This window comes from Rhineura floridana, chromosome 15, assembly GCF_030035675.1.
Source record: "Rhineura floridana isolate rRhiFlo1 chromosome 15, rRhiFlo1.hap2, whole genome shotgun sequence".
NCBI lineage: Eukaryota > Metazoa > Chordata > Lepidosauria > Squamata > Rhineuridae > Rhineura > Rhineura floridana.
In genome coordinates this window covers 8,530,767-8,555,525 of record NC_084494.1, presented here as the reverse complement: position 1 = coordinate 8,555,525, position 24,759 = coordinate 8,530,767, and the positions used below count along the sequence as shown (strand labels likewise).

Below are 24,759 nucleotides of genomic sequence, written 5' to 3'. Positions count from 1 at the left end.
ATGAAGAAAAGCACACCAGTGAGTCTAAGTCTAAGTCCAATGGGGTTGGCTAAGACAGGTGGCTCCATGCAGTGGGGCAGTGGAATCTGCTCCAGGTTTTAGTCCAAACTTTCATCCAGTCATCTGAGTGCCTTGGACTGCTCCTTGAAAGTTTGGACTAAAACCTGGAACAGATTCAACTGCCCCACTGATGTGGAGCCACCAGCCACCTCTCTGCTATATGGACTTTTGGCCTGATGCAATAGAGCCTAATATATGTTCTGTTTGTCTGAACTTTCTTCAAGGTCCTTCAGGCCACAGTCCATTGCTGCTGTCCCTAAGTGGGAATTATACTGCTCCGCTGACGGTCACCAGTACTGGCAACAGAGTCTATCTCCACTGGTCCTCTGACCATGCGTACAGCAGGAAGGGCTTCAGGATCCGCTATTCAGGTTAGTAAATAGCAGGGATGGAAACAGCACAAGGCTTGATGCGTAAAGCATTGACAACGAGCTCAGGAAATTTATGCTCTGTTTTATTTTGGGCTCTTTTTTTTGCAGCCTGAAGTTATTAATAGAACTGCAGCACCTCTTTCTTGCATACAAAAATAACCCAACCTGTTTTCTTTAGCTAACAATTTCCCCCACCGCCCCCTAATTGAGACTGCAATCCTACACATGCTTTCTCAGATAAGGAAAAGGTGGCTCACAGATGACTGCCAGTCAGCCTTCAGCCAAGGAGAGTTTAACGCAGGAGGGGGCCCATGAAGGGCACTTCACCAAGGCCCCCTGGGAACCCTAGAGCCACCCCTTACTGTATGTTAACTACACGTTCTCGGGAAGACACAAGAGAATGCAAGTCGGTGATGCCCATCTATCTTCTTGTAACATACTTTGGGCCTGATATTTTGTTTCAGCAGAAGTCCTAATTGGTGGTGTTCAATGATCATCCTGCTCAGAGTTGACCCACTGAAGCAAATGGATATGATTACGTTAAGTTCATTAAATTCAATGAGTCTACTGTGAATAGGACTTAGTTGAATGCGACCGGATAAGAGCAAGAGAAAAGAACAAAGGAAAGGTGAAATTTACTGGTTCGATAACTAGTTCTCAATTATTAGCTTTGCAGTCATTGCTTGATAAAAGGTCTAGAACAGTGGTGGGGAATCACAGGCCTTGGGGGTGGCAATGTGGCCCTCCAGGCCTCTCCATCTGGCCCTTGAGACTGCCCAGGCCACGACCCTCACCAGCTTGGCTTTGCACCCTCCTTACATGTTTTCACCTGGCTGGGATCTGTCCTTGAGCTCTGATAATGCCTCTTGCTTCCCTGGGCGGAAGACAGAGAAGGGCCTTGATGGCTAGTACCAGTGGCAGCCGGTGGCTCCATGTCAGTGGGGCAGCGGAATCTGCTCCAGGTTTTAGTCTGAACTTTCCAGGAGCTGCACAAGGTGCTCCAGACTGAAACCCAAAGAGGATTTCACTGCCCCAAAGACAAAGAGCCACCAGCCACCACTGGCTGATGCCCGTCGGGACTGGTAGGGACAGAGAGACAGAGCCACTTCTGACTGGTTGTAAGTAAGATACAGTTGTGTAGTGGCAAATTCAGAATTGCAGGGTCCCTTCATGTTAGTCACAGCCACGCCCCCTTTCTTGCGGCTGGGTTGCAAATAAGATACTTCTTCATGCCTTCTCCCACAACAACAGACGTCCCTAGGAGCCAATAAGCAAGACAGGGAAGAGTGTTAGCTACTGAGAAGAGACTTCTCAGTGGCTGACTTACCTCCTTTCACTCTGATTGGCTCCAATCTGCAGGAAAGGGTGAGGAAGCATGTTCAATGACTCTTCTCAGTGGCTAACACTCTCCCCTTTCTTGCTTATTGGCTTGTAGGATGCTGGAGACACAGGGACCCTGCTAGGACCCTGCACCTATAAAAAAGTAAGGGGTCTAAGACCCCTTGAGACCCTAGACAACTACACCCCTAGTAAGATGGTTGAGGACAGACTGGGGTTGGTGATGTGGTGCCCCATTTGCCCTCATGCAGTGATTCCCAAACATTTTTCCCCAAAGACCACTTTTTAATTTTTCTGTCATTGCAATTGTCATTCCATAGAATTCAAATTTAACACAATAAAATACAATATAAGAAATAAAATAAGCAATAGAACACAATTAAAGATCCATATGAATATTCAGTACAATGGATGCGTCGTCTGCCATCTTCAACCACAAATTCACAAACATGCCATGGACCGCCTGAATGAAGCTTGCAGACCACTGGTGGTCCACGGACCCTAGTTGAGGAGCCCCTCCCCTAAATGGACTAACCTCCACTAGTGAGAGGCGTGTGTTTGTTCATTTAGAAACTAGCCTGCTCCATTTTTGCCTCTGGCCCTGCCCAGCCAGTGGTATGTGCCCCTCTCAAAGATGGTCCAGAAGGGAATGTGGCCCTTGGACTGAGAAAGGTTCAACATCCAAGTCTAGGTCACAATATTAGAGCGGTCGCCACTCCGACAACTGAGCAAATTTCTGCATGATGATTGCTTTTGTACCTCTTTGTTGTGGGGAAGGGGCAAAAGACCACGATAAATTGTCAATTAAAGAGAAAACAAAAAGAATTGGATATCCCAGAAGATCAACAGTAACTAGTTCTATTGCTAACATTTCCAGTGTTGGTGTTTTCACACTGGTCTTGGTTCCATATGAAGTTTAATTACTCCGCCTGTATAAAAGCAATTACCGGGTGTTTGGCAAAGAGTCCCTTAAAATTAAACAACCGAGTCTTGGAACGAAGCGTATTTTAATTACTTAATGAAAAGCAATCAAACTCAGGACAGGGACACGTATAAATGTGTCATAAATAAGTTAACGCTGTTATTCCGTAAATGAATGAATATTTAATTGGCAGAAATTATGTTTTGGTTTTGCTGCTGAACAAACACGGTGCCTTTGTTCCTCCGAGATGGTTGTGGGTTATTTGTCATCTCCTGGCTGCCATTTAGAGTCCCAAACCATTTCTGAGCAGCTCAAAGGCTCAGAGAAGGGAGAGGCAGGCAGATAAGGCAGAAAATGGCCCAGAGCTTAAGAAGAAGAAAAATGTATGACTTTAAATGAGATAAGAAGCTTCTAGCCAGGGGTAACAGGGGAGGGAGGTATTGCTCTAGGGTCAGATCTGGATCCTTGGAAGGCATGGAGAGAACAAAGCAAAGTCCAAAGAGGAGGAAGAGCAAAGGTTGTCTGTAAACAAGAAGAGCGGGTCCCTCTTTGCTCAGATCAGGAGCCAAGCCTAACAAGGAAGCTTCTTGGAAGGGGATCTGGGAATAAGAACATAAGAACATATGAAGAGCCTGCTGGATCAGGCCAGTGGCCCATCTAGTCCAGCATCCTGTTCTCACAGTGGCCAACCAGGTGCCTGGGGGAAGCCCGCAAGCAGGACCCGAGTGCAAGAACACTCTCCCCTCCTGAGGCTTCCGGCAACTGGTTTTCAGAAGCATGCTGCCTCTGACTAGGGTGGCAGAGCACAGCCATCATGGCTAGTAGCCGTTGATAGCCCTGTCCTCCATGAATTTGTCTAATCTTCTTTTAAAGCCATCCAAGCTGGTGGCCATTACTGCATCTTGTGGGAGCAAATTCCATAGTTTAACTATGCGCTGAGTAAAGAAGTACTTCCTTTTGTCTGTCCTGAATCTTCCAACATTCAGCTTCTTTGAATGTCCACGAGTTCTAGTATTATGAGAGAGGGAGAAGAACTTTTCTCTATCCACTTTCTCAATGCCATGCATAATTTTATACACTTCTATCATGTCTCCTCTGACCCGCCTTTTCTCTAAACTAAAAAGCCCCAAATGCTGCAAACTTTCCTCGTAACGGAGTCGCTCCATCCCCTTGATCATTCTGGTTGCCCTCTTCTGAACCTTTTCCAACTCTAGAATATCCTTTTTGAGATGAGGCGACCAGAACTGTACACAGTATTCCAAATGCGGCCGCACCATAGATTTATACAACGGCATTATGATATGTTACGTTATGTTAGTGCTTATTTCTAGGCCGCCTATTGGCCAAAAAGGCCCCCAAGGCGGCTCACACACAAATTGAAAAACATAAATACAAATCAAAACAACGCAATCTACAAGAATTCAAACCAACAAACCTATAACATTTCTAAAAAGCAACGACGACGAAAAACAAAAAGCAGCCATCATCTTGGTAAAGGACAATCCCCAGAAAAATGTCCCTAAGAGCAGGGGGCAAAGCAGCAATGCATCTCAGTCTGCAGCTCCTCCTGATAAGGGCCAGGCAGAGGGGTGGAGTGTGATGTTCCTGCTTGTAGGGTAAATATGGTAAGTGCTGTTTATATAGAAGACATATGGTAAGTGGAGTGAAAGAGGAGGGGGGAGTACATGAGCAGTAGAATGCTGGATGATTGGCTGAGCGTTTGAATGGCTGGGAGTATAAATGGAAGAATGACCGTTGAATCTGGGTGGATGTTAGTAGGGTGGAGAAGAAGGTGTTTGGTGGTTGATGTCGGGAGTGTGGAGAAAGAGGGAGTTGGAGTTCTGATTAATAATAAGTCAAGTACAAAACAGGAATAGATGAAACCATACGCTTGTGAAACATTCTAAAACTAAGGTTTGTGAGTGATGAAGGGAGGTCGGTTGGAAGATGGGAGAGAGAGTCGGTTAGAGAGAGGTTGTTGAGTGGGTTGGCAGAGTTCTGAGGGACGTTTGGATTGGATTTGGCTGATATTTAAAGAGGATATATATGAACAGAAACATAAAGAGTAACCATATATGAAACCATACACTTGTGAAACATTCCTAAAGTAATCTTGTTATTTCCTGTTATTAGTAAATAAATACTTCTTTGGTTTACCAAAGGCCTGATCCTTGGCTGGGGAATATACAGACCAGAAGGGAGGGCAAGGTAATTACCAAGGCTGAACAGAAACAGTATCTAATGGTGGCAGCGGTGAAGGGAGAAATAGTAAAGTCAAGTATCCAGAGCAACCCAGAGTTGTATGCTTTATATATAAAGATACAAGAGGGTGGGGAACAGCATAAGCACGCAGTCACAAAAGTAACCAGCTAGAGAGAGACTCAGGCAAAGTCTCTGGGAGTATTGGTTATCGGACGTGACTGGTGGTGTTGCCTAGCAGTGGGATCTAGTGAGATCTGTGCTAGAGCGGAGTGAGAAACCATATAAAGGACGGTCCGGACTGGTGGTGTGTCTGGTGGTGCCTAGTGAAAGGCAGTAGCCACAAGCAGGTGGGAACCTGACAGGGAGAACCAGGGAAGGACGTCACATGGAGCAAGGCAGGGGGAAAAGCTTGCCCCTTGATGGTCTCAGCACAGTCTCACCCCTGCAGCAATATCTGGAGACTCTCGGTCTAGCTTAGTGGTGTATATCAGGGATGGCTAACCTTTCTTGGCCCAAAGGCTGCATTCAGTCTTGGCCAACCTTCTGGGGGCTGCTTGCCAGCAGTGGTGCATCCACCATACTAGTGGCAGCTGGTGCCCGGAGGGGCGGAAGGCAGGGAGCCCAAAGCATGCGGGGAGCCACAGCCAGGCAGAGCCAACTCCTTCTACTTCCGTCCCCATCTTCCTGCTCCCTGCTGAGTTCGACAAGGGGCAACACTGAGACTGAGGAGGAGGAGGAAGCTGACAGCAGGGCGGCCCCCTGGAACTGGCTGCAAGAAAGAAGGCAGGCAGGCAGGCGGGGGCTGGCTGAGGGCAGGCAGGTTGGTGGGGCAGGGCCCTGTTTGCCCTAACGGAGCAGCCTCCGCTGCACATTCCATAAACCCCCCTTGCACAAAACACAGGACACACACACTCCCATCCTCAGCTGATCTGTGCAGATTTAATAAATGTTTAATAACTGGGGAGACGGTGATTTACATCTCCATCAGGGCACTTGGCTGGACGGTGAGGTTTTTCAAGGTCTGCCCACCCCAGCGCTCTGCCTTCTTTACTTTTTTCTTTTTCATCTTGCTATCGTTGCCAGGGTTAGAGTTGGAAGGGGCCTCTAAGGCCATCCAGTCCAACCCACTGCTCATGGAAAGGGAGAGGTGAGAATAATGAACACATATGAAGAGGACAGAAGAGGGGAAGAATCTGTGAGATGCAGTTGCATAGGGGAGCACTAAAGTGGGGAACCAGCACTTAAGTGGGGGTGAGAATGGTGCTGGCCAGCAGCCCCCCCCCATCATGCATGTCCACCAGATCTGTCTGATGTCTATGAGTTGGGGGAGATAACAGGCAATAGCGGATCGATGCACCACTTTCCTTACCGCCTTCCAGCTGAGTCACTGCTGTGTACCAGAATGGAAAGGGAGGGGGGCAAGGCAGTGGCCAGTTCAGCACGGTGCAGATGCCCCAGTGGAGCTGATCTGGTGCTCCTGCAAGGGCAGTTGCATGCCACCACCTCACCCCTCCCTCTTTCCATCCCGGTATGCAGCAACGACTTGGATGTAGGGAGGGCATGTAAGTGGCAGACCCCACTGCGCCATTTGCTACTGGTAGGACTTCATGCAGATCGGTGTTTGTGGTTTGGGCTCTGTGTACATATACCCCTGTTTAAAGATGGTGCTTAGCATGTGGTCACCAGGAGGGCCTCGGGGCAGGGCGTGCGATCCTAAAATGCTGCTGCAGGCAGGTACCGAGACGCGTGTCCAGCGCTAAGGTTTGCAAGGGACGGATGAGAGCAAAAGCAATTCCATGGACTTTTTTTTCACATGTGGTCTGTGCGTGGTTTCATTCTTTTGAGGGTGTACCTGTGTATGTTTTCCCCTCCCCCTTGTCTAGCCCCTTATTGCAGCCTCCCTCCGCCTCCTCTCCACGGCTCCATCCTCAGCCACACCGGCCTGCAGCCAGGAAGCACCATCCGGTTCGGTTGTCACGCTGGCTACCGCCTTGTTGGACGCAGCTTTTCGACATGCTCAAGGCACCCCCAGGGCTACTTCCGCTGGAGTGAAGCCACCCCTCTGTGCCAAGGTGGGCAGGAGGCAAACGGTGACATGAATGCATCCTTTCTGTTCATTCTGTGGGCTTCTACAGATTTCTTGGAGGGGGAGAAAATGGGTATTATATGGCAATAACTAGGGATCTATAGCTGAAGAGCTGTCTTGTCTAAGGCATGCCAAGTTTTGTGTCCGCATCTCTTGCTTTCAGAATTGCAATTCATGCAAGCTGATTAATATTGCTTTTTGCCTTCCTATATTCTTTCTTCCCCGCCCTTTTTACAGTGTTTTTATTATACCCCCAGTGATACCCCATCCAGGGGCCTCATCAGATCCACAGCTGATTAGCGGCAGCAGCACTTCACCTCAGGTGTTATGAGACCATTTACTGGTCCCTGCCTTCTCATTTTCAAAGGTCTCTGGCACAGTGTCCTGGCTTCTGTGTAACATTAAACTATGGTTTGTTTGGCCATGGGTTAACCATGAGTTGTCCCAAAGATGATCAAAGAAACCATGGCTTCTTCCCCAAAGTTTTTGTTTTCCAGCTGCTCTTGCCTCATACCTTTTGAAGCTTAATGAGTGTCTGGGGTGGGATGGACAACAAGCCATGCTTAAGGAAAAGTACCAGTTTCACTTGTAAGGCTGTGTCTGTGTTGGAACTGCTTTTTAAGATTAAAGATGTTTTTAAAGAAGTTTTGTTTTAATATATTTTAAAGTTTGTTTGTAAGATGTTTTAGAGTGTTCTTAGTGTTTTGTTTGCCACCATGGGCTCCTTCTGGGAGGAAAGGTGGGATGTAAATTTAATAAATGAAGAAAGAAATAATTCTAAGAGAAGGGAGGGGAACCTTTGGCCCTCCAGATGTTACTGAACTACAACTCCCATCGTCCCTGGCAATTGACCATGCTTACTGGGGCTGATGGGAGTTGTAGTTCAGCAACATCTGGAGGGCCAAAGGGTCCCCACTCCTGTGCTAAGGCATAGTTAAAACAAACCAAGGTTCATACGCCAACAACAAATGAAGGCAGTAAACTAGCCATAGTTAAGGCACTGAATAGGGTTCAGATGATAACAACAAAAAAATCACCATGGTTTATCAGAATTCAGCAATATGTTCAAACTAGGCCAGTGTAATCTTAATGCCGGAAACGGTTTTAAAAAATGGGGAGAGGGGTGCGATGCTATGTTTCTCAATCTTGTCACAAGATTTCCCTGGTCCCTCTAGTGATGACTGCAATTAAAGTGTAATCTAAAGCACACTTGGGTTGTTGTCCTCTGGTGACACATTTTGTGAGAAGCCCCTCCCCAAGAAGAAAGTTTCAGTAAGCCTCATGGAATTTTCCAGAGGGAGACAAGATCCAACTATCCCTCAGACATCACCAGTTTTTTTTCTCAGTAAGTAGGAGTCAAAGTGAATCTGAAAGTTCTTCTTCAAGCGAAATCTCCAGGGAATGTCAAGGCAAGCCAAAAAAAGTTTCTGCCAGATCAGCAAAATCCATCATCACTCAAGAACAGCTGGATATCAGATCTTTAACCATCTCTTTCTGATGAAGCATCCACCAGCGGCCTAAGTGGGGCATTGCTGCGAGAATCTTACTTAGTGTATCTTTGAACGAGGAGAGGGCCAACTCTAACAGAAGCAGGATAAAAGAAGCTCCTGTTCAGTGGAGCAGCAGAATTGGGCAGTACAGCCCAGTCAGCGCCAGCCTGGGGTTGCCATGGCAACTGCAACTCTCAAGTCCCGCTGGGAGCAACACGTTTAAAAAACCCACTGGTGCGAGCACATCTCTACCTGTGAAACGGGGAATTAATTATTGGCGTATTCTGAAACGAAGAGCCGGCTGATTTTAGCTGCTGGAACCCAGGGCAGCTAAGTGATAATGTGCAGCAATTATCATCCCGCCGTCCCCAAAGAGCCGACTGCCCTGGAAGGGCACATCCCAGTGAATACCGCCAGCTCCGTAAAAAGGTTTTTTAAAAAAATACCAAAGTGGTGATGCGCGCCACTTTTAGAGATGTGGGAGGTTCCAGCACCGATTCCCAGAGCAACAGTGCCCAGATCACAGAGGAAAGAAATCTGAAAGGGGAGATTTATTCTCAGTATGGTCGCGAAAGGTGGGGTGAAGCTGCTGCCAGCAGTCAGTTTTCAATATTATCTGTCTCTGAAAACTCTGTCCGGATTTCTCTGGATTTTGTGAACTTCCTGGGCAGTTTTGCTGTGAAGTGTGCTTCCCAGTCGCTACATGCTAAAGTTGCGTGGCATTTTGTTACTGCTTGGAAATATCCAGGATAAAAAATACGCATTTGTGCTGAGTATGTATTTATTTGTGTAATGAAGAAATGACCAAGAGCACCCTTGGTGCATCCTGGTGCTCTCCAGATGTTTTGAACTACAATTCCCATCAGTCCCTGCCAGCACAGCCATGCTCCAATCAGTCCCAGCATTTTCCCGCTGATGGGAGTTGAGGTCCAAAATATCTGGAGGGCACCAGATTGGAGAAGGCTGTCCAAGAGCATGACACTCTGCAGTGGACTTTGGGAGCTGCGGTTTGTTAAGGACTCCAGCAACTGTTGGAGGGGAGGGAGGGAGGAGGAAAATCCTCCCTTTTGCCTGTTACCGGAATAATAATAATAATAATTTATTATTATTGTTGTTGTTGTTGTTGTTAATTAGTTAGTTCATAGAATCATAGAATAGTAGAGTTGGAAGGGGCCTACAAGGCCATCAAGTCCAACCCCCTGCTCAATGCAGGAATCCAAATCAAAGCATTCCCGACAGATGGCTGTCCAGCTGCCTCTTGAATGCCTCCAGTGTCAGAGAGCCCACTACCTCTCTAGGTCATTGGTTCCATTGTCGTATGGCTCTAACAGTTAGGAAGCTTATCCTGATGTTCAGTCGAAATCTGGCTTCCTGCAACTTCAGCCCATTATTCTGTGTCCTGCACACTGGAACAATCAAGAAGAGATCACAGTTCTCCTCTGTGTGGCAACCTTTCATGTTCTTGAAGAGTGCTATCATATCTCCCCTCAGTCTTCTCTTCTCCAGGTTAAACATGCCCAGTTCTTTCAGTCTCTCCTCACAGGGCTTTGTTTCCAGTTCCCTGATCATCCTTGTTGCTCTCCTCTGAACCTGTTCCAGTTTGTCCTCATCCTTCTTGAAGTGCGGAGACCAGAACTGGACGCAGTACTCAAGATGAAGCCTAACCAGTGCTAAATAGAGGGGAACTAATACTTCACATGATTTGGAAACTATACTTCTGTTAATGCAGCCTAATATAGCATTTGCCTTTTTTGCAGCCACATTGTACTGTTGGCTCACATACAGGTTGTGATCAACGACAATTCCAAGATCCTTCTCACATGTCATATTGCTGAGCCAAGTATCCACCATCTTATAACTGTGCATTTGGTTTCTTTTTCCTAAGTGTAGAACGTTGCATTTATCCCTGTTGAATCTCATTCTGTTGTTTTCAGCCCAATGCTCCAGCCTATCAAGGTCCCTTTGAATTTTCTTTCTGTCTTCCACAGTATTAGCTATGCCCCCCAACTTTGTATCATCTGCAAATTTAATAAGCATGCTCTGTACCTCCTCATCCAAGTTGTTAATAAAAATGTTGAAGAGCACTGGGCTCAGGACCGAGCCCTGTGGTACTCCACTTGTTACTTCCGCCCAGTTTGAGAAGGAACCACTGATAAGCACTCTTTGAGTACGATTCAGGAGCCAACTGTGGATCCACCTGATAGTTAGTTAGTTAGCTAGTTAACTAGTTAGCTAGTTAGTTAAATTGCTTTCCTCACAAAAGTGAACGGAAGCAACTTACATTAGAGCCAATAAAAACAACCAATAAAAGCCTAAAATCATACCTATACAGGTAAAATACAGATTTTATGGATCCTGCCCTATTAAAAGAGGCCACGGATACCTGAAACTCTTCAAATTAAGGACAAAAAACCTGGACAAAGAGGAAAGTGCCTAGCACTTAAAAGATGGCACCACACATGCTGTCCCTGGGGAGAGCATCCCACAAGCAGGGGTCCACCACTGAAAAGGCCTGTTCTTATGTTGCCACCCTCCAGACCTCCTGCAGAGAAGGGCCTCAGGAGACAACCTCAGGGTCCGAGTCAGTTCATGCGAGGAAAGGTGGTCCTTGAGGTATTGGGGTCCTCCTGAACAGCATAAGGCTTTATCAATCAAAATCAGCACTTTGAATTGTGCCTGGAAACTAGTTGGTGGCCGGTGCAGTCGTGCCAGACAGTGGCTCCTATTCTTCAGAAGCAGGTTAGGAGGGAATAGAGGGAGTGTAGGGTGAACATGGGGAGGGGGGTGTTGATAGATTGTGGCTTCTCCAATCCCTAGTGGCAAGTGCAGCCTTGATAATGGCAATGAAGGTGCCAGGAATCCATATAACTAGACCATTTCCAACAGACTCTTGGAACTCGGTTGATGAAGCCGGTAGTGATGCCTTCAAACATTGGTTCTCTAAAACTCCAGGTCCCATTAGGGGCGAGGCAAATGTGTCTGGTCTGTCTCGCTATTGCCTGTTTGCACACATAATTATGTTCCGTTTGTGCATTAATCCAGCCTTTAAGAACTTATCTGGTACCTATGGATGACCAGGAATTCCACACATAGAATTGCATGGAATTCTATGCAGGTGATTGGACAGGATAGTTGGAAGAAAGGCAGATCACTCCCTTGGTTTTCCACCAGACCACTTGGTTTCCACGATAGCCATGGAGGAAAAAAATGCACTTTCTCCACAACCAGTATGGATTGGCCACTGTCTCTCATCCAAGCAATGGAGCAGGGGACTTCCCCTCCACCGTGGCCAGCATGGAAATGTTGGCTCTTCTTGTATGATCTCTTTACAATCGTCACAGTCTCTGCTTTTCAAAACCCCTCTCAAAATACATATTGAAATGTGACTTTTCTCTCAAAATATGTGTTTAAATGTGATATTCATCCTCCCCCAAACCTGCCCCCCGCCACTTGTTGTTGGAGTGCATCTCCCATCATCCCTGACCGTTGGCCATGCTGATATAGCTCCAGGAACAAATATATACTACTCCCTACAGAATATAAATTTGTGCAGTCTCCATGTTGAATGGAGAGAATCCAGTGTAAATCCTACCCAGAACAGACTAGGGGTGGGTAAGAATTTTGACCGAGTTTGCATTTCAAGCCAAATCATATCTGCACTTTCTGAAATAATATGAGAACCAAAACACAGCCATCCTTCGTAATTTGCACTTGTTCAGATCTTGCGATGCAGTGCGCCAAGCAAGCAAGACTTAGAAAAATGCATATCTTAGGGGAAAGTGTGCATAAAAATGAATTCATGAATGAAAAAACATGCAAAAATGCATTATATGATGAGAAATGGATCGCGAAATGTGTACATTAATCAAAACTTCTTGTTTATTAGAAATAATAAAATGCTGAAGAATTTTCATGAGGATTTAAAACAGTAATTCACAAATTGCTGCAGAAATGTGGAGAACTGAATTCAATACCAGAACAATAAGAAACGGAGAAAACTGAAACCAGCACAACTTTCCATCCCTAGAATCATCCCATTGAAATTGATGGACACAACTAAATTAGGATTATTAATTTATTAAGTGGGTCCAAGTGGGACTTAGCTGGATACAAGCTTTATCTTCCCTGCTCCATAAATCCAGGAAGGGAAAGGAGGATGGGGAAGAGCATGGTTGACAGAGGTTGGCTTCATACCTTAACTGACAGCCAATGTGGTGTAGTGGTTAGGAAGTTGGACTGCGACCTGGAAGACCAGGGTTCAAATCCCCACCTGGCCATGAAGCTCACTGGGTGACCTTGTGCCAGTCACTGTCTCTCAGCCTAACCTACTTCACAGGGTTGTTGTGAGGATAAAATCGGGAGGGGGGAAGAACCATGTTTGCATGCCACCTTGAGCTCCTTGGGAGGAAAGGGAGGGAAGAAATGGAACAATAAATAAATCAGATGGGGTTTAGGATCAGTGAGGGGTGAGCTCCTTAGCCCCGTGGAGCCTGAATTATTTCTTTAACCCAGGCCTGGTTGGAATGCAACCAGCGGAACTCCCTGCCACCAGCCAGTCCCTACCAGTTCCTTCAAAAACTTACAGTTCTGAAGGGTAGCCCAGGTTGGGAAATAGTGGCAACTAAGGATTCATCCTGAAGCTCTCTGCTCTCCTCCGCATGGACTCCGATTGAAGCATATCTTGGCACCAGGAAAAAAGAAAAGTACACAGTGCCTCCTGGCTCAACCACTGTCCTAAGTAATGATGGCAACTTCCTTTGGGGTTTCTTTGGAGTTTGCAGGTGACTTGTTGGCTCTGCCAGTTCTGGGTCCTGACACTCTGCTACAGGTCCTTGGCAGCATTAATGCATACAAATACTACCATCCCAGCAGGTTTCTCCCTGCCGAAGACGGAAAGTTCTGTTTCAGAGACAAATATTGACTCAAGCTTTTTCCCTTGAAGAATCTGTGTTTTATTTATTTATTTTTTGTCCTCCCTTCCATCACTTCTGGAGAGCAGTGCTCCCTACTGGGTATCGTGGAGGAGCAGATGGCAAATTTATTACCATGCTGAAAAACCAGGGTTTCTCTGCTCCGTGTAAACAAAGATGCCATCGTACCATATTTTGCCAGAGGGTGCCAAATTTTGCAAACCGGAATGGCATTTTGATGCAGTGAAGAGGCGCCTCCGTCTTGTTTGACGAACCAATTGGCTGAATCCAAGGACTTGTGACAGAGTCCATTTCTGCCTGACCATCTGTGGTAGGAGCAAAGTGGATGCAAGTCAAGGGCTGCTTTTAGTGGTTTAATGACCTTTTCAGTGAGCTGCAGCTGGTCTGGGCAGGCCTGCATTAGGACTTAACTAGTCTGTATATTGACATAGGATTAGTGGAAATCCTCCAACTGGAGGCTACTGCAGGGTGACACAAGCAAGCATGCCAGATGTTAAAAGATGGTTAATTAAAATGTGGAATATCACAGTTGTGGAGAAGATAAGCAATTATATTAAACTCAGAGAGGCCAAAATGCCTACAGTTGCATTCAAGTCAAACGGTGTTTGTTCATTTTGCTTTTGCTCTTTGGACTACTGTAGCAACTGTGGGGAAAACCCTTATTATAACAAGCTGAGAGCATTCTGTTAGTTAATTTTGCTTTATATATTTTAAGACAACACAATATTTAAAGGATGTATGTATGTAAAGCATTCATACCCTGTTCTCCAGGTGAAAGGGGGCTTCTAGAGCTGGTCACAAATATCAGTGATAAGGCAGTCCCCGCCCTCAGGCTCACAATCTAAAAGACACAACACAAAAGGAAAAGCGACTGTAAGGGAGGAGGAGAAAAGTAAGATGAGGCAATCCTATTGACAGCTTGAATCAAGAACTGAAACTTGGGCTGAAACTTAGCTTACTGCGTAGACTTCAAAACACTCTTCAAGCACAAAAGGAAATACAGATGTACAACATCAACCCTTTTATTTGGCCAGTAGTAGGAATGGGGGAGATACTTGATTTAGTTCACATTTAAAAGTGAACTTACCTAATGTGCACTTTCCGAAATAATTTGCAAACTGAAACAGCCATCTTTTGAAATGCATATTTCGCCAAATTTTGCAGTGCAGTTCTCAGCCAAGTAATGTTTAGAAAAATGCATGTACTAAGGTAAAGTGCAAATAAATGCATACAATAGTGAAAATGGTATACAGAAATGCATGATATTGGGGAAAAGTGCTTTGACAAATGTGTATATTAGGCAAAATTGCATACAAAAATGTGTTTATTAGGAGAAAATGTCACTAAACTGCTGAAGAATTTTTATAAGGATTCTTTTATTTAAAAGGAAACTGCTGCAGAAATTAATTTAAGATTAAAAGAAATTTGCATCCAAATGCTGATGATGTTTCAGGAGGACTTTTTCTTTTTAAAAAAATTGCATAAGTGATGAGGAAATGTGGAGAATTGAACTTAAGACTGAAAAACAAGAAACTGGGAGAACCCCAGACTGGCATATCCTTCCACCCCTAGCCAGTAGCCCCTGGACTGGTTCATCTTAGCATAATTACTCGAAAGCTGGCCAGCTGCACTTGCATGACTAACAAAGCAACATATTCAGCCTGGTGGGCTTTGGGCTCAAGCCTTGGGGGCTAGCAACTGACCCAGGGATGCTGAGTTGGAGAACACATCCTCACAGGCTCGATTCAAGTAGAGCCACCACCCCGGCCAACAGTTGGGCCCTGACGCATATCAGTGTTGTTCCATTATCTATATCAGGTGTGGGGGACCTTTGGCCCTGCAGATGTTGCTGAACTACAGCTCCCATCATCGTGGCCAGTTACTGGGGCTGACGGGAGTCGGAGTTCAGCAACATCTGGAGTTCCAGGAGCAGCATAGGCTGCCCAGTGTAAGCCTGGGTGGTTGGCTTGCATAGATTGTGTGCTTCAAATGAGCACACCTTCCCCCCCCCAAAAAAAAAGTTCTTCTATGCAAAGTTCCAGAAAGATTAGGCAGAAAAGGGTTTTAAAACCAAGAGCAGATTATTTTGTTGGGGGAGGCAGTGGCTCCATGTCAGTGGGGCCATGGAATCTGCTCCGGGTTTTGGTACAAACTTTCGAGGAGCTGTCCAAGGGTCCTTGAAAGTTCAGACTAAAACCCAGAGCGGATTCCAGTGCCCTGCTACCTGGAGCCATCAGCCACCACTGCGGGGAGGGTTAAGGTACAAAGCAAGCCCTCCTGATTGTTTTGATCAGATAGCACCTGAGATTACAGGACTGGAGCCAGAAGGGGCAAGGATTTCCAGACACCTGTTGCTGTGGTTGCTGCCTTCCCTGCTGCTGTGTGAAATTGGTATTCACTGCAAGCAGCTGTCTAGACGCCTGGCCTTGCCAAAGGATTTGCTGAGCTCCTTAGTGGCTCGGATGACATGCACGCAATTATGATCGCAAAGCCAGGATGCGACGGGTGACACTCACGCAGGCCGCCCAGATCCATTTGCGTGAGGCCCTTTTTTATCCCATCTTCCGCTTCGTTTCCTCCTAATTTAAACACCACTTGTGTCAATTATGTCAGCAAAGAGAGAGGTCTTTGGCACTGTTGTGGGTGGGTGTGGGTGATTCAGAAGGCTCTGCTATAAGGAATGACACCCTTATAGTGCCTGTTTATATTTCTGCCACCCACTCGTTCCCCCAGCAGCTCTTCTGAGAATTTGTCTCCAGGTGTCCGTTCCAGTCTCCTGCATATTATGCATTTCTCAAAACTGCCTTCTCAGACTTGATCTGGATTTTTAAGTTGTGAGCTTGGTCCGTCTTCTTACCTTCATTTGCCTTTGAGTACATATTCTTAAGCATTGTCCAGCCAGGCCTAGTCCTGCCAGTGCCACATCCTGACAAACGCTGGAATAAGAGCAGGTCCCTTTTCAGTTCACTTTGAGAGTGCAGCTGGATTTGGGGCAGTGGCAACCGACATGGAGCCATGGAATCCACTCTGGGTTTTAGTTCAAACTATCAAGGAGCTGAAGCTGCTTTGGACAGCTCCTTGAGGGTCTGGACCAAACCCTGGAGTGGATTCCACAGCCCCACTGACATGGAGCCGCCAGCCGCCACTGATTTGAAGGCAGGCGGCACCCACAAAGGAAAATTAAAGGAGAGGGGGCAAAGTGATTTGGGGAGGTAGGGGTGGGGAAGAAATTCGATTCAATTTGCATTTAAAGGCAAAGCTACCTAATTTGCACTTTCCAAAACAATACGAGAACTGAAACCTGGGCATCCTTTGTCAGTCGTACTTCTCTGAGGTTTGAAGTGCAGTTCTCCAGTCAGGTCATGTGTACAAACATGTATGTCTTAGGGTACAGTGTGCACAAAACCACATATATTGGTGAAAATAACATATAAAAGGGCATTATATTAGGGGAAATTTATTTGCAGTTTAAGTGTGCGTTAGACAAAATAAAATTTGCGCATAAAATATGTTTATTGGAAGAAACCTAAACTAAAATGCTGATTTTCACAAGGCCTTGTTTTTTTTTTTGTTTTTTTTTTAAAAAACCAATCACAAACTGATGTACAAATGTGAACTTATAATTAGAAAAAGAAGAAGCTGACAGGTTTGTCCATCTCTAGGAGGGGGCTTGCTTAATGCGTTGTCAGGGGGATGTTATGGGTTTTTTTTTTACTTTTTAAAAAGAAAGGAAAGCTAAAAGAAGAAAACAAAAAAGACAAGAACCCCCTTTCCCATTGCCCTTGCAAGTTCTTGCCTCTCTCCTCAAAATGGTTTCAGGGTTGAATCTTAATACACACACCCCATCTGCCACCTGCAATGGTGAAGTGGGGGTCAGCCGCTTCAGCCCATCCTGGCTTTGGAACCCCTGCTTATCTCAGAGTAGACTCACTGAAATTAACAAACTGAAGTTACTCATATCTATTAAGTTCAATGGGTCTACTCTGAGCCCTATTGGTCAGAGTTGCGAGGGAGGGGGATGCATGGAGAAGAAGTGGCTTATCTTCACCACTCCACATTTATCTGTGTATTGGTCGCAAAGGGCTCCTGAGAGGAAGGGAGGGATATAAATGTAATAAACAAACAAATTAACAGTCGCAAACAGTGCTGCCTCCTCGTAGCTGGCATGGGGGGGGACTTTCAAACTTGTGCTTGTGTGCATTTATTTATTTCTTTATTATTTCTTACATATTACATATCCCACCTTTCTTCTAAGGAGCTCCAGGTGGCGTGCATGGTTCTCCCCACCCCCGTTTGATCCTCACAACAACTCTGTGAGGTAGGTTAGGCTGAGAGACAGTGAGTGGCCCAGGGTCACCCAGTGAGCTTCATGGCTGCGTGGGGATTCGAACCCAGTTCTCCCAGGTCATAGCCGAGCACCCTAACCACTACACTACACTGGCATTTGGTGGGAAGGGTTGTGGACAGGCAACGTGGGCTAATTTGGGCATAAACCAACAAGAGAAGCAAAAGACCTTGAGTACATCACAAGTGGTAGCACATCTCATTGTTTACTTTCCAGCTCTCTCCTGTGGAGTTCCCAGAGCTCCAAAGAATGGCGTTGTTTTGGGCAAGGAGTACACGGTGGGCACCCAAGCAGTCTACCAGTGCAAGCAAGGCTTCCATCTCCATGCCCAGGAAGAGTCCAGCATTGAGTGCCTGCCAAATGGGCAATGGAGTAACGGCAATAACCCTCTCCCATGTGTGGGTAAGACGCCTTTTATGTATCCTTTCCCATTTGAGAGTGATGTGTTTGTTGAACTAAAACACTTGGAATTATTTAAGAAGCAAACAAGAGCTCTGCCAAGTCAGACTTAACAGTCCATGTCATTCAATGTTCTGTCACCATCAGTGGCCATCCTGATGCCTCTGGGAAGATCTGAAGCAGGGCATGAAAGCATAAGCCTTCATTTGCAGTATCTCCTTGTTATCGGATACTCACGATTATGGAGACTCCTTTTCCAGTTGTCATGGCTAATTGCCTTTGATAGACCTATCCTTCTTGCTGATTGTCCTCCTCAGCATCTGGTCCTGATATATTTCCTCCAATCACAGAGTTTCCATTTAGCTAATGTGTTTTTATCTTCTGTGTATGTATGTGTGTGTGTATATATATATATATATATATATATATATATACAAGCTTGAGTGAAGTTCTGTTTGTTGCTTTCAAAACTGTGTATATATATATATATATGTATATATATATATATTAAAACATTGCGCTCTTCGGTCAAAAAAAGGCTCTGGGCGCAACCTACAAATCACTAAACAAAAGCAATCTAGCCAGTGTTGCATGGGTAGCATTAAATTATTTAGTCAAGGGTGCAATATCCTCACTGTGAAATGTTGTCTTTTGCTCCCTCCAAGCATACTGCTCTGTGCCCAACTCACGGCCATTTCCATGCAACTGTTGGCACCTGATTGCCAAATATTGGAGTTAAATAGCAGTCTCAGATGCAGCCGTCTTTCCCTGCTTCTTAGCTTCACCAAGTCATCTGGTTGACCAGTTCTCAGCCATAGGCTCAGTATAGAGATTGGGGAGAAATTTGATTCAGTTTGTATTTAAAGGTGAACCTCCCTAATTTGCACTTTCCGAAGCAATCCTCCAAATTTTGGGATGCAGTTCTCCAGCTAAGAAATGTGTACGAAAATGCACATACTGGGGTAAATTGTACATGTAAATGCATATATTCATGAAAATGACATAAAAACAATGCATTATATTAGGGGAAATTGCTTTGCAAAAATGTATATTTTAGGAGAATTCCGTACTAAAATCCTGATGCATTTTCATGTGAACCTTTTTATAAAAAGAAAAAAAATCACAAACTGATGTGGAAATGTGGAGAGCCAAACTAAAGATTGGAAAAATGATACACTAAGAGAAACTGAAACTGACAAATTTGTCCATCCCTAGTTTGGTCACTCACAGGTGACATGTTGATCTTGTTTTCTTCTCTTGGTATGGCTGGGGTTCAGCGGTCAGTTGCCCCGACATCAGCAACATTGCTGTGGAGCATGGTAGATGGAGGCTGATCTACGAGACCCAGTACCAGTACAATGCCCAACTCATGTTGATCTGTGACCCTGGCTACTACTACACGGGCCACCGCGTCATCCATTGCCAGGCCAGCGGGAAGTGGAGCATAGGAGAGCCCAGGCCGACCTGCAGAAGTAAGCTAGCTGCTGCCACCTCGACATTGCAGTTGCAGTTGCTCAGAAACCAAAAGAATAACCCAAGTTTGTGAGGCCGGAGATGGAGATAGCTGTAAATAACATTTCCTGCTGCAGACTTTATACATGGTACAAGAATTGGGACAGGGTTAGGCCGAAATGGTTCCCACTGAACTCTTTCATATCTGAAACAGCACTGCTACGGTGGCTGAAATGGGGAGAGCTATTTTGGTTCAGCCAAAAGATTTATTTGGGATGCTTGCAAAATTCTCCCTATCCAAAATTCTCTCTGCATTTTGGGCTTCTGAATGATTGGAGATTCTTTGTGTAGCAGCACAAATGAGTTAGCTTTCCCCCCTTCTTCCATTTCAAACTTGTTCAGACCATTTTGCATATGCATATTGCAAATCTCCCCCACCCCCTTACAGCTTAACAATGCACACAGGCGTGCATGTACATTCATTAAAATACTGCACCAGGAGGAATAGGAGTATCTCATCATCATCATGTAACATTTTTCAGTCTTTCATCAATGGAGGGAATGATAGGCAGGGCCTTCTGAACAGTGGTACCAAGGCTGTGGAACTTCCCAGCACCACCAGGCACATCCGACACATACTCACCTCTTTCTTCTTTGCAATGGATGATTTAAAGTCTTCTTTTCCATCGGGGGAGGGGAGTGCCTTTTACCTCTTTTTGCTGTTTTTTGCTCATCCTAAATTATTTGGAGAGGGGAGTGAGAAGCACTGTCTTCAAATTTAAGGCTGTGCCAAATGATTTCCCACTCTAGAGTACGGATGGGATCCACTTGTTGATGCCTGTTCGATTGCATTCCATTGAACTGGCAGGCACTTCCAATTCATGTTAGCTATTTTTCTCCTCACCCCCCCCCCATAGATTGGATTCTCCCTTCCCAGCCCTGGGAGAAAGGAGATATCTCTTTAATGCAAAGCAGAAACAGGCTGATCAATTTCACATTAGCCAAGCAAAGACATAGGCTTGTCAGTTTCAAATTAGTAAGGCAAAGAGGCAGGCTGGTCAGTTTCATATTAGCAAAGCAAAGTTTGGTGTGCTTTTTAAAAAAAGTGTTGGGAAACTCACAGCATTTAGGATCAGTCCACAAAGACAGTGAACCTGCAGACTATCAGGAAGTCTGATGCCAAGTTCGATCTTAGTGAAATTGTCATCCATCCTACTCCAGGGTTTGGAGTGAAAATTGCTCTTTTTGGCTGCCCAGAATATTCCCCCAAATGTCCTACTGCTGAAAATGTTTGCCCTTTTTTTGCACCTCTTTGTAGACATCTTCCCTCTGATGTGCTGCTCTTTTGACCCCATTTTCAAACTTTCTTTCCCCTTTCTTGGGTGAGCCCAGAAATTTAGGGAGCACATGGTTGAATGTGTTGGCTGTATGATAATGTTATGGAGGACAACAAAAATGTTTTAGAGGTAGTATTCCAGGCAAGGGATTGAGAACATTAAAGTGCACTTCTGATTGGTCTGTGGCAAATGAGGCTTGTTGTCAGCAAGCCCCACAGGGATTGGTTGCATTGAGGAGTTCCTAGTCACAGCAAGCCCCGCAGGAAACAGGGTTTGCAGCAGCCACCAATCACCTGATCGGCAGTGGGGAATGAGAGAGATCTGGATCCAGCTTGTTGGCTGGATTCAATGCCCATTCCTGTTCTAGGCAATAATTGTTGGACTGGTCACATGGGGATTCCCAGCGAATCAAAAAGGTGAAAGCAAACATAGCCTATTCAGAGTGATGTTTTGTTTTTGTTTCCCATAGACAAGTACTTTTTTTCCCCATTTCAGTGATCTGTGAAAGATAGCTTGCAGGGGGATGGCATTTTTTAATGCTGACAAAACCATTCACTAAAATCACCCCAGCTCAGCCCACTATTGAACTGCTTTAAAAACATACCAGAGGGTCTAGTCTGCCGCTCACGCACCAAGCTAACAAGAGCAAAAACTGTGACAGCTGTCTTGTAAGTCCTGACAAAAGTGCTGTGTTCTTAAGCTCGACATTTATGAAAGGTGTTATTGTTTACGTCTCTCTCACTTTTTAAAAACAGGGCTTCGTAGAAAATAATATTTTCTGGATCATTCCTTGTCTGGCTGTTAGAACGTCCCAGTTTTGTGTTAGGATAAATGGAGCCCAACCAAACTGTCAAGTAGAACAGTTGGTGCCCTCCAAGTAGAAAATACTACTTAAATTTTAAAAATCAGTTTTCTAGCCCATTGCCCATGAGAATGTGTACAGGAGCATACCTGAGGGACGGGTGAGTCTTTATGTAATGGGGGATGGGGAAATTTGGTTAAGCTTGCAGTTTAATGTGAACCAAGTGGATTCATACCTCCTGGAAACAATATGTGACCAGAAACACAGCGATTCTTTGAAATTCACAGTTCTCCAAATGTTGCAATACAGTTTTCTAACAACAAAAAAGTGTAAAAAAATGGACACTTCCCCTAATATGAATATTAGGGGAAAGTGTGCATTAAAATGAAAATAACATGCAACATGCATTTTATAGGGGGAATTCCTTGCAAAAATGTGTATTTTATGAGAAATGCACACCCACATACTGAACAATTTTTGAGATGACTTTTTTTAAAAAAAAATGCAAATTGATAGGATGAACTGAATTTATGATTGGAAAAATGAGAAACTGAGAGAAATAGAAACTGTCAGGTTCATCAGTGAGCAGGGCTTATTACTACTTTGCCAGCTGTTTGGGCCTAGATCCTGGAGAATATCCTTCTGCTTCCTCAAGGGCTACACTTTACTTCCTTGTGTGTCCAAACCTGACATATTGAAAATGTTCAGGAAGCTTTTGCCGCACCAATCCATCTGTTATTTTCCGATTATTTGCCAAGCTGTAAATACAAGTATTCTTGATAAGACAATGCTGTGGTTTGTAGGTGAGGGCCTCCCGCAGATACCATCTTATCAGGAGGTCTGTTCCATGCAACATAGGAAGCGAACCTTTAGTGTGACGGCACCTACCCCTTGGAATTCCCTCCCCTTTGATTCATACGGTCACCATAAGTCGTAGTCGACTTGGAGGCACATAACAACAACAACAACTATTAGGCAGGCTGTTATCTTTTCAACCCCTAATGAAGACCTTCCTCTTTCAACAAGCCTTTTAAGTGGAGACCTTATCCCAGTCTGTGTCTGTGTTGGAATTGCTTTTTAAGATGTTTTTAAAGCTTTTTTTAAAAAAATATGTTTTTAAAGATATTTTGTTTTAGTATATTTTAATGTCTGTTTTTATGATGTTTTATAGTGTTTTGAGTGTTTTTTGTTTGCCGCCCTGGGCTCCTGCTGGGAGGAAAGGCAAGATATAAATGTAATAATAATAATAATAATAATAATAATAATAATAATAATAATAATAATAATAATAAATGTAATTTCTTCATCGCCTATCTGGCCAATGGCCACTCTAGGCGACTTACAAAATTATTAAAATACAATTAATAAAATACAGTAATACAATAAAAACAATAGATCTACGACAACAATATTAAAACTGGGTAGGAGGCATTACAATTATATCGATTAACCCTCCCATCATCCCTGGCCATTGCCCATGTTCGTTAGGGCTGAGGGAAGCTGTTTAGTTCAGCCACATCTGGAGGGCCAAAAGTTCCCCACCCCTGTGCTATATCCTGACGAGACATCATTCCTAGCATGGCATTGTAGAACATGTGGTCAAACTAAGCTTTGAAAAAGAATGCCCCCCCAAAAAAAACCCCAAACCCACAATCGTGCCAGTGCCACTGGTCCTGGTAAGTCCCCTGCCCCTGATCTTTTCAATTTTCTTTCCTCACACACACACACACTCATTTTTCTTCCTCCGTTTCTCTCCAGCATCCTCTGTCCTATCATTTTCAGACAGAGAAGCTATGTTCAAACACAGCTCTAATAATAAAGTCATGATAAAAAAAAACTTACTTAGTTTCTGGTCCATAGGCCATTTTTGACCCTTAGATAATCCGGAATGTTATCCATTGATTTCATGGGCACATGGGCCAGCTGATAGTTTTAAAAATGTGCATCCAGTAGGAAATGGTTACCGCGGTTGTACTGGGTGCACACTAGGCTGAATAGGCACAGAACCAATAGGGATGATGCTGTCAGCAAGCCAGGAGTTGTACTATAACAGCCTTCACCAATCTGATGCCCTCCAAATGTTTTGGACTACAACTCCCATCAACTCCAGCCAGTGTAGCCATGTTGCGTTCAGCTCTGAGTTTGTGAGTTCAGCTGAGAAGAAATTGACTGTTATGATTGTTTTTAGAGAAAATGTAGGGCAAGGAAAATCTTACTTTCCCTTCACAAGGTCTAAAGCTGGCATGTAATGTTGGCTGTGCTATGTAAGATTGGCTTCAAATTTCATCTGTCCTTTTGATGAGGGGGGAATTCATGGTTGTTTGAGTCAGGAAGCTTCATAGAGCTTGATCAGACAAGCTCCTGTGCTATGTTTCATTGCTGCTTATTCCTAAATCTTGGGAGCATCACTGAGATTCCCCACTTGTCCCTAGAACCTTAAGGGGGGAAACCCTCATGAGTAGCTGATTTGCTGTGTTTCAGAATTGATTGGTTCCAAGACACAGACTAAAAACAGATGCATGCACAAAGTCTCTTTGTATAATCTGAGCTGTAGAAGAACTTTTGAGGGAAATAACATTTTCTTTGCCCCATGTGGCTGGAAAATCCATATTCAGAACAAGGTATTTATTAGGTGTTTTGGTGACATTGCAAAAAATGTCTGTTTGGGTTTACAACCCCAAGGTTGCTCTGGTTCTCTTGAATCCTTGATAGCTATCTGCAACTAATTGTATTTTTTCCTGTTCCTGCCTACCTGTGTTGTCTTTGGCTTCATCTCTGTGCCACCTTTGTGAGCTGACTTGGCAGTCATTGGCGATAAATCCATTAAGTTGTAAAAGTTATAACTGCGCCAAGCTACAGACAGTCCACTGGATATGCCCACCTCTTCTGCCAGGAGCTTCATACTGCTTTAAAAGAGGCTTTAAGAGAGGATTAGACAAATACATGGAGAATCAGTGGCTACTAGCCATGATGGCAATGCTCTGCCTCTATAGTTAAAGGCAGAGCTTGGAAAAGTTCCTTTTT

At 44.7% G+C, this 24,759-nt stretch overlaps 1 protein-coding gene across 7 annotated transcripts in view; it reads left to right on the top strand.

The window, feature by feature from the left end:
- Positions 1-24,759, top strand: part of CSMD2 (CUB and Sushi multiple domains 2) — a 769,620-nt gene that overhangs the window by 685,559 nt on the left and 59,302 nt on the right. For all 7 annotated transcript variants that reach the window (XM_061596306.1, XM_061596301.1, XM_061596302.1 and 4 more), the window contains 4 exons: positions 285-431; positions 6,777-6,965; positions 17,962-18,147; positions 19,422-19,616. In XM_061596306.1, coding sequence (XP_061452290.1) covers positions 285-431; positions 6,777-6,965; positions 17,962-18,147; positions 19,422-19,616 — 717 coding nt within the window. The remainder of the gene's footprint in view (positions 1-284; positions 432-6,776; positions 6,966-17,961; positions 18,148-19,421; positions 19,617-24,759) is intronic.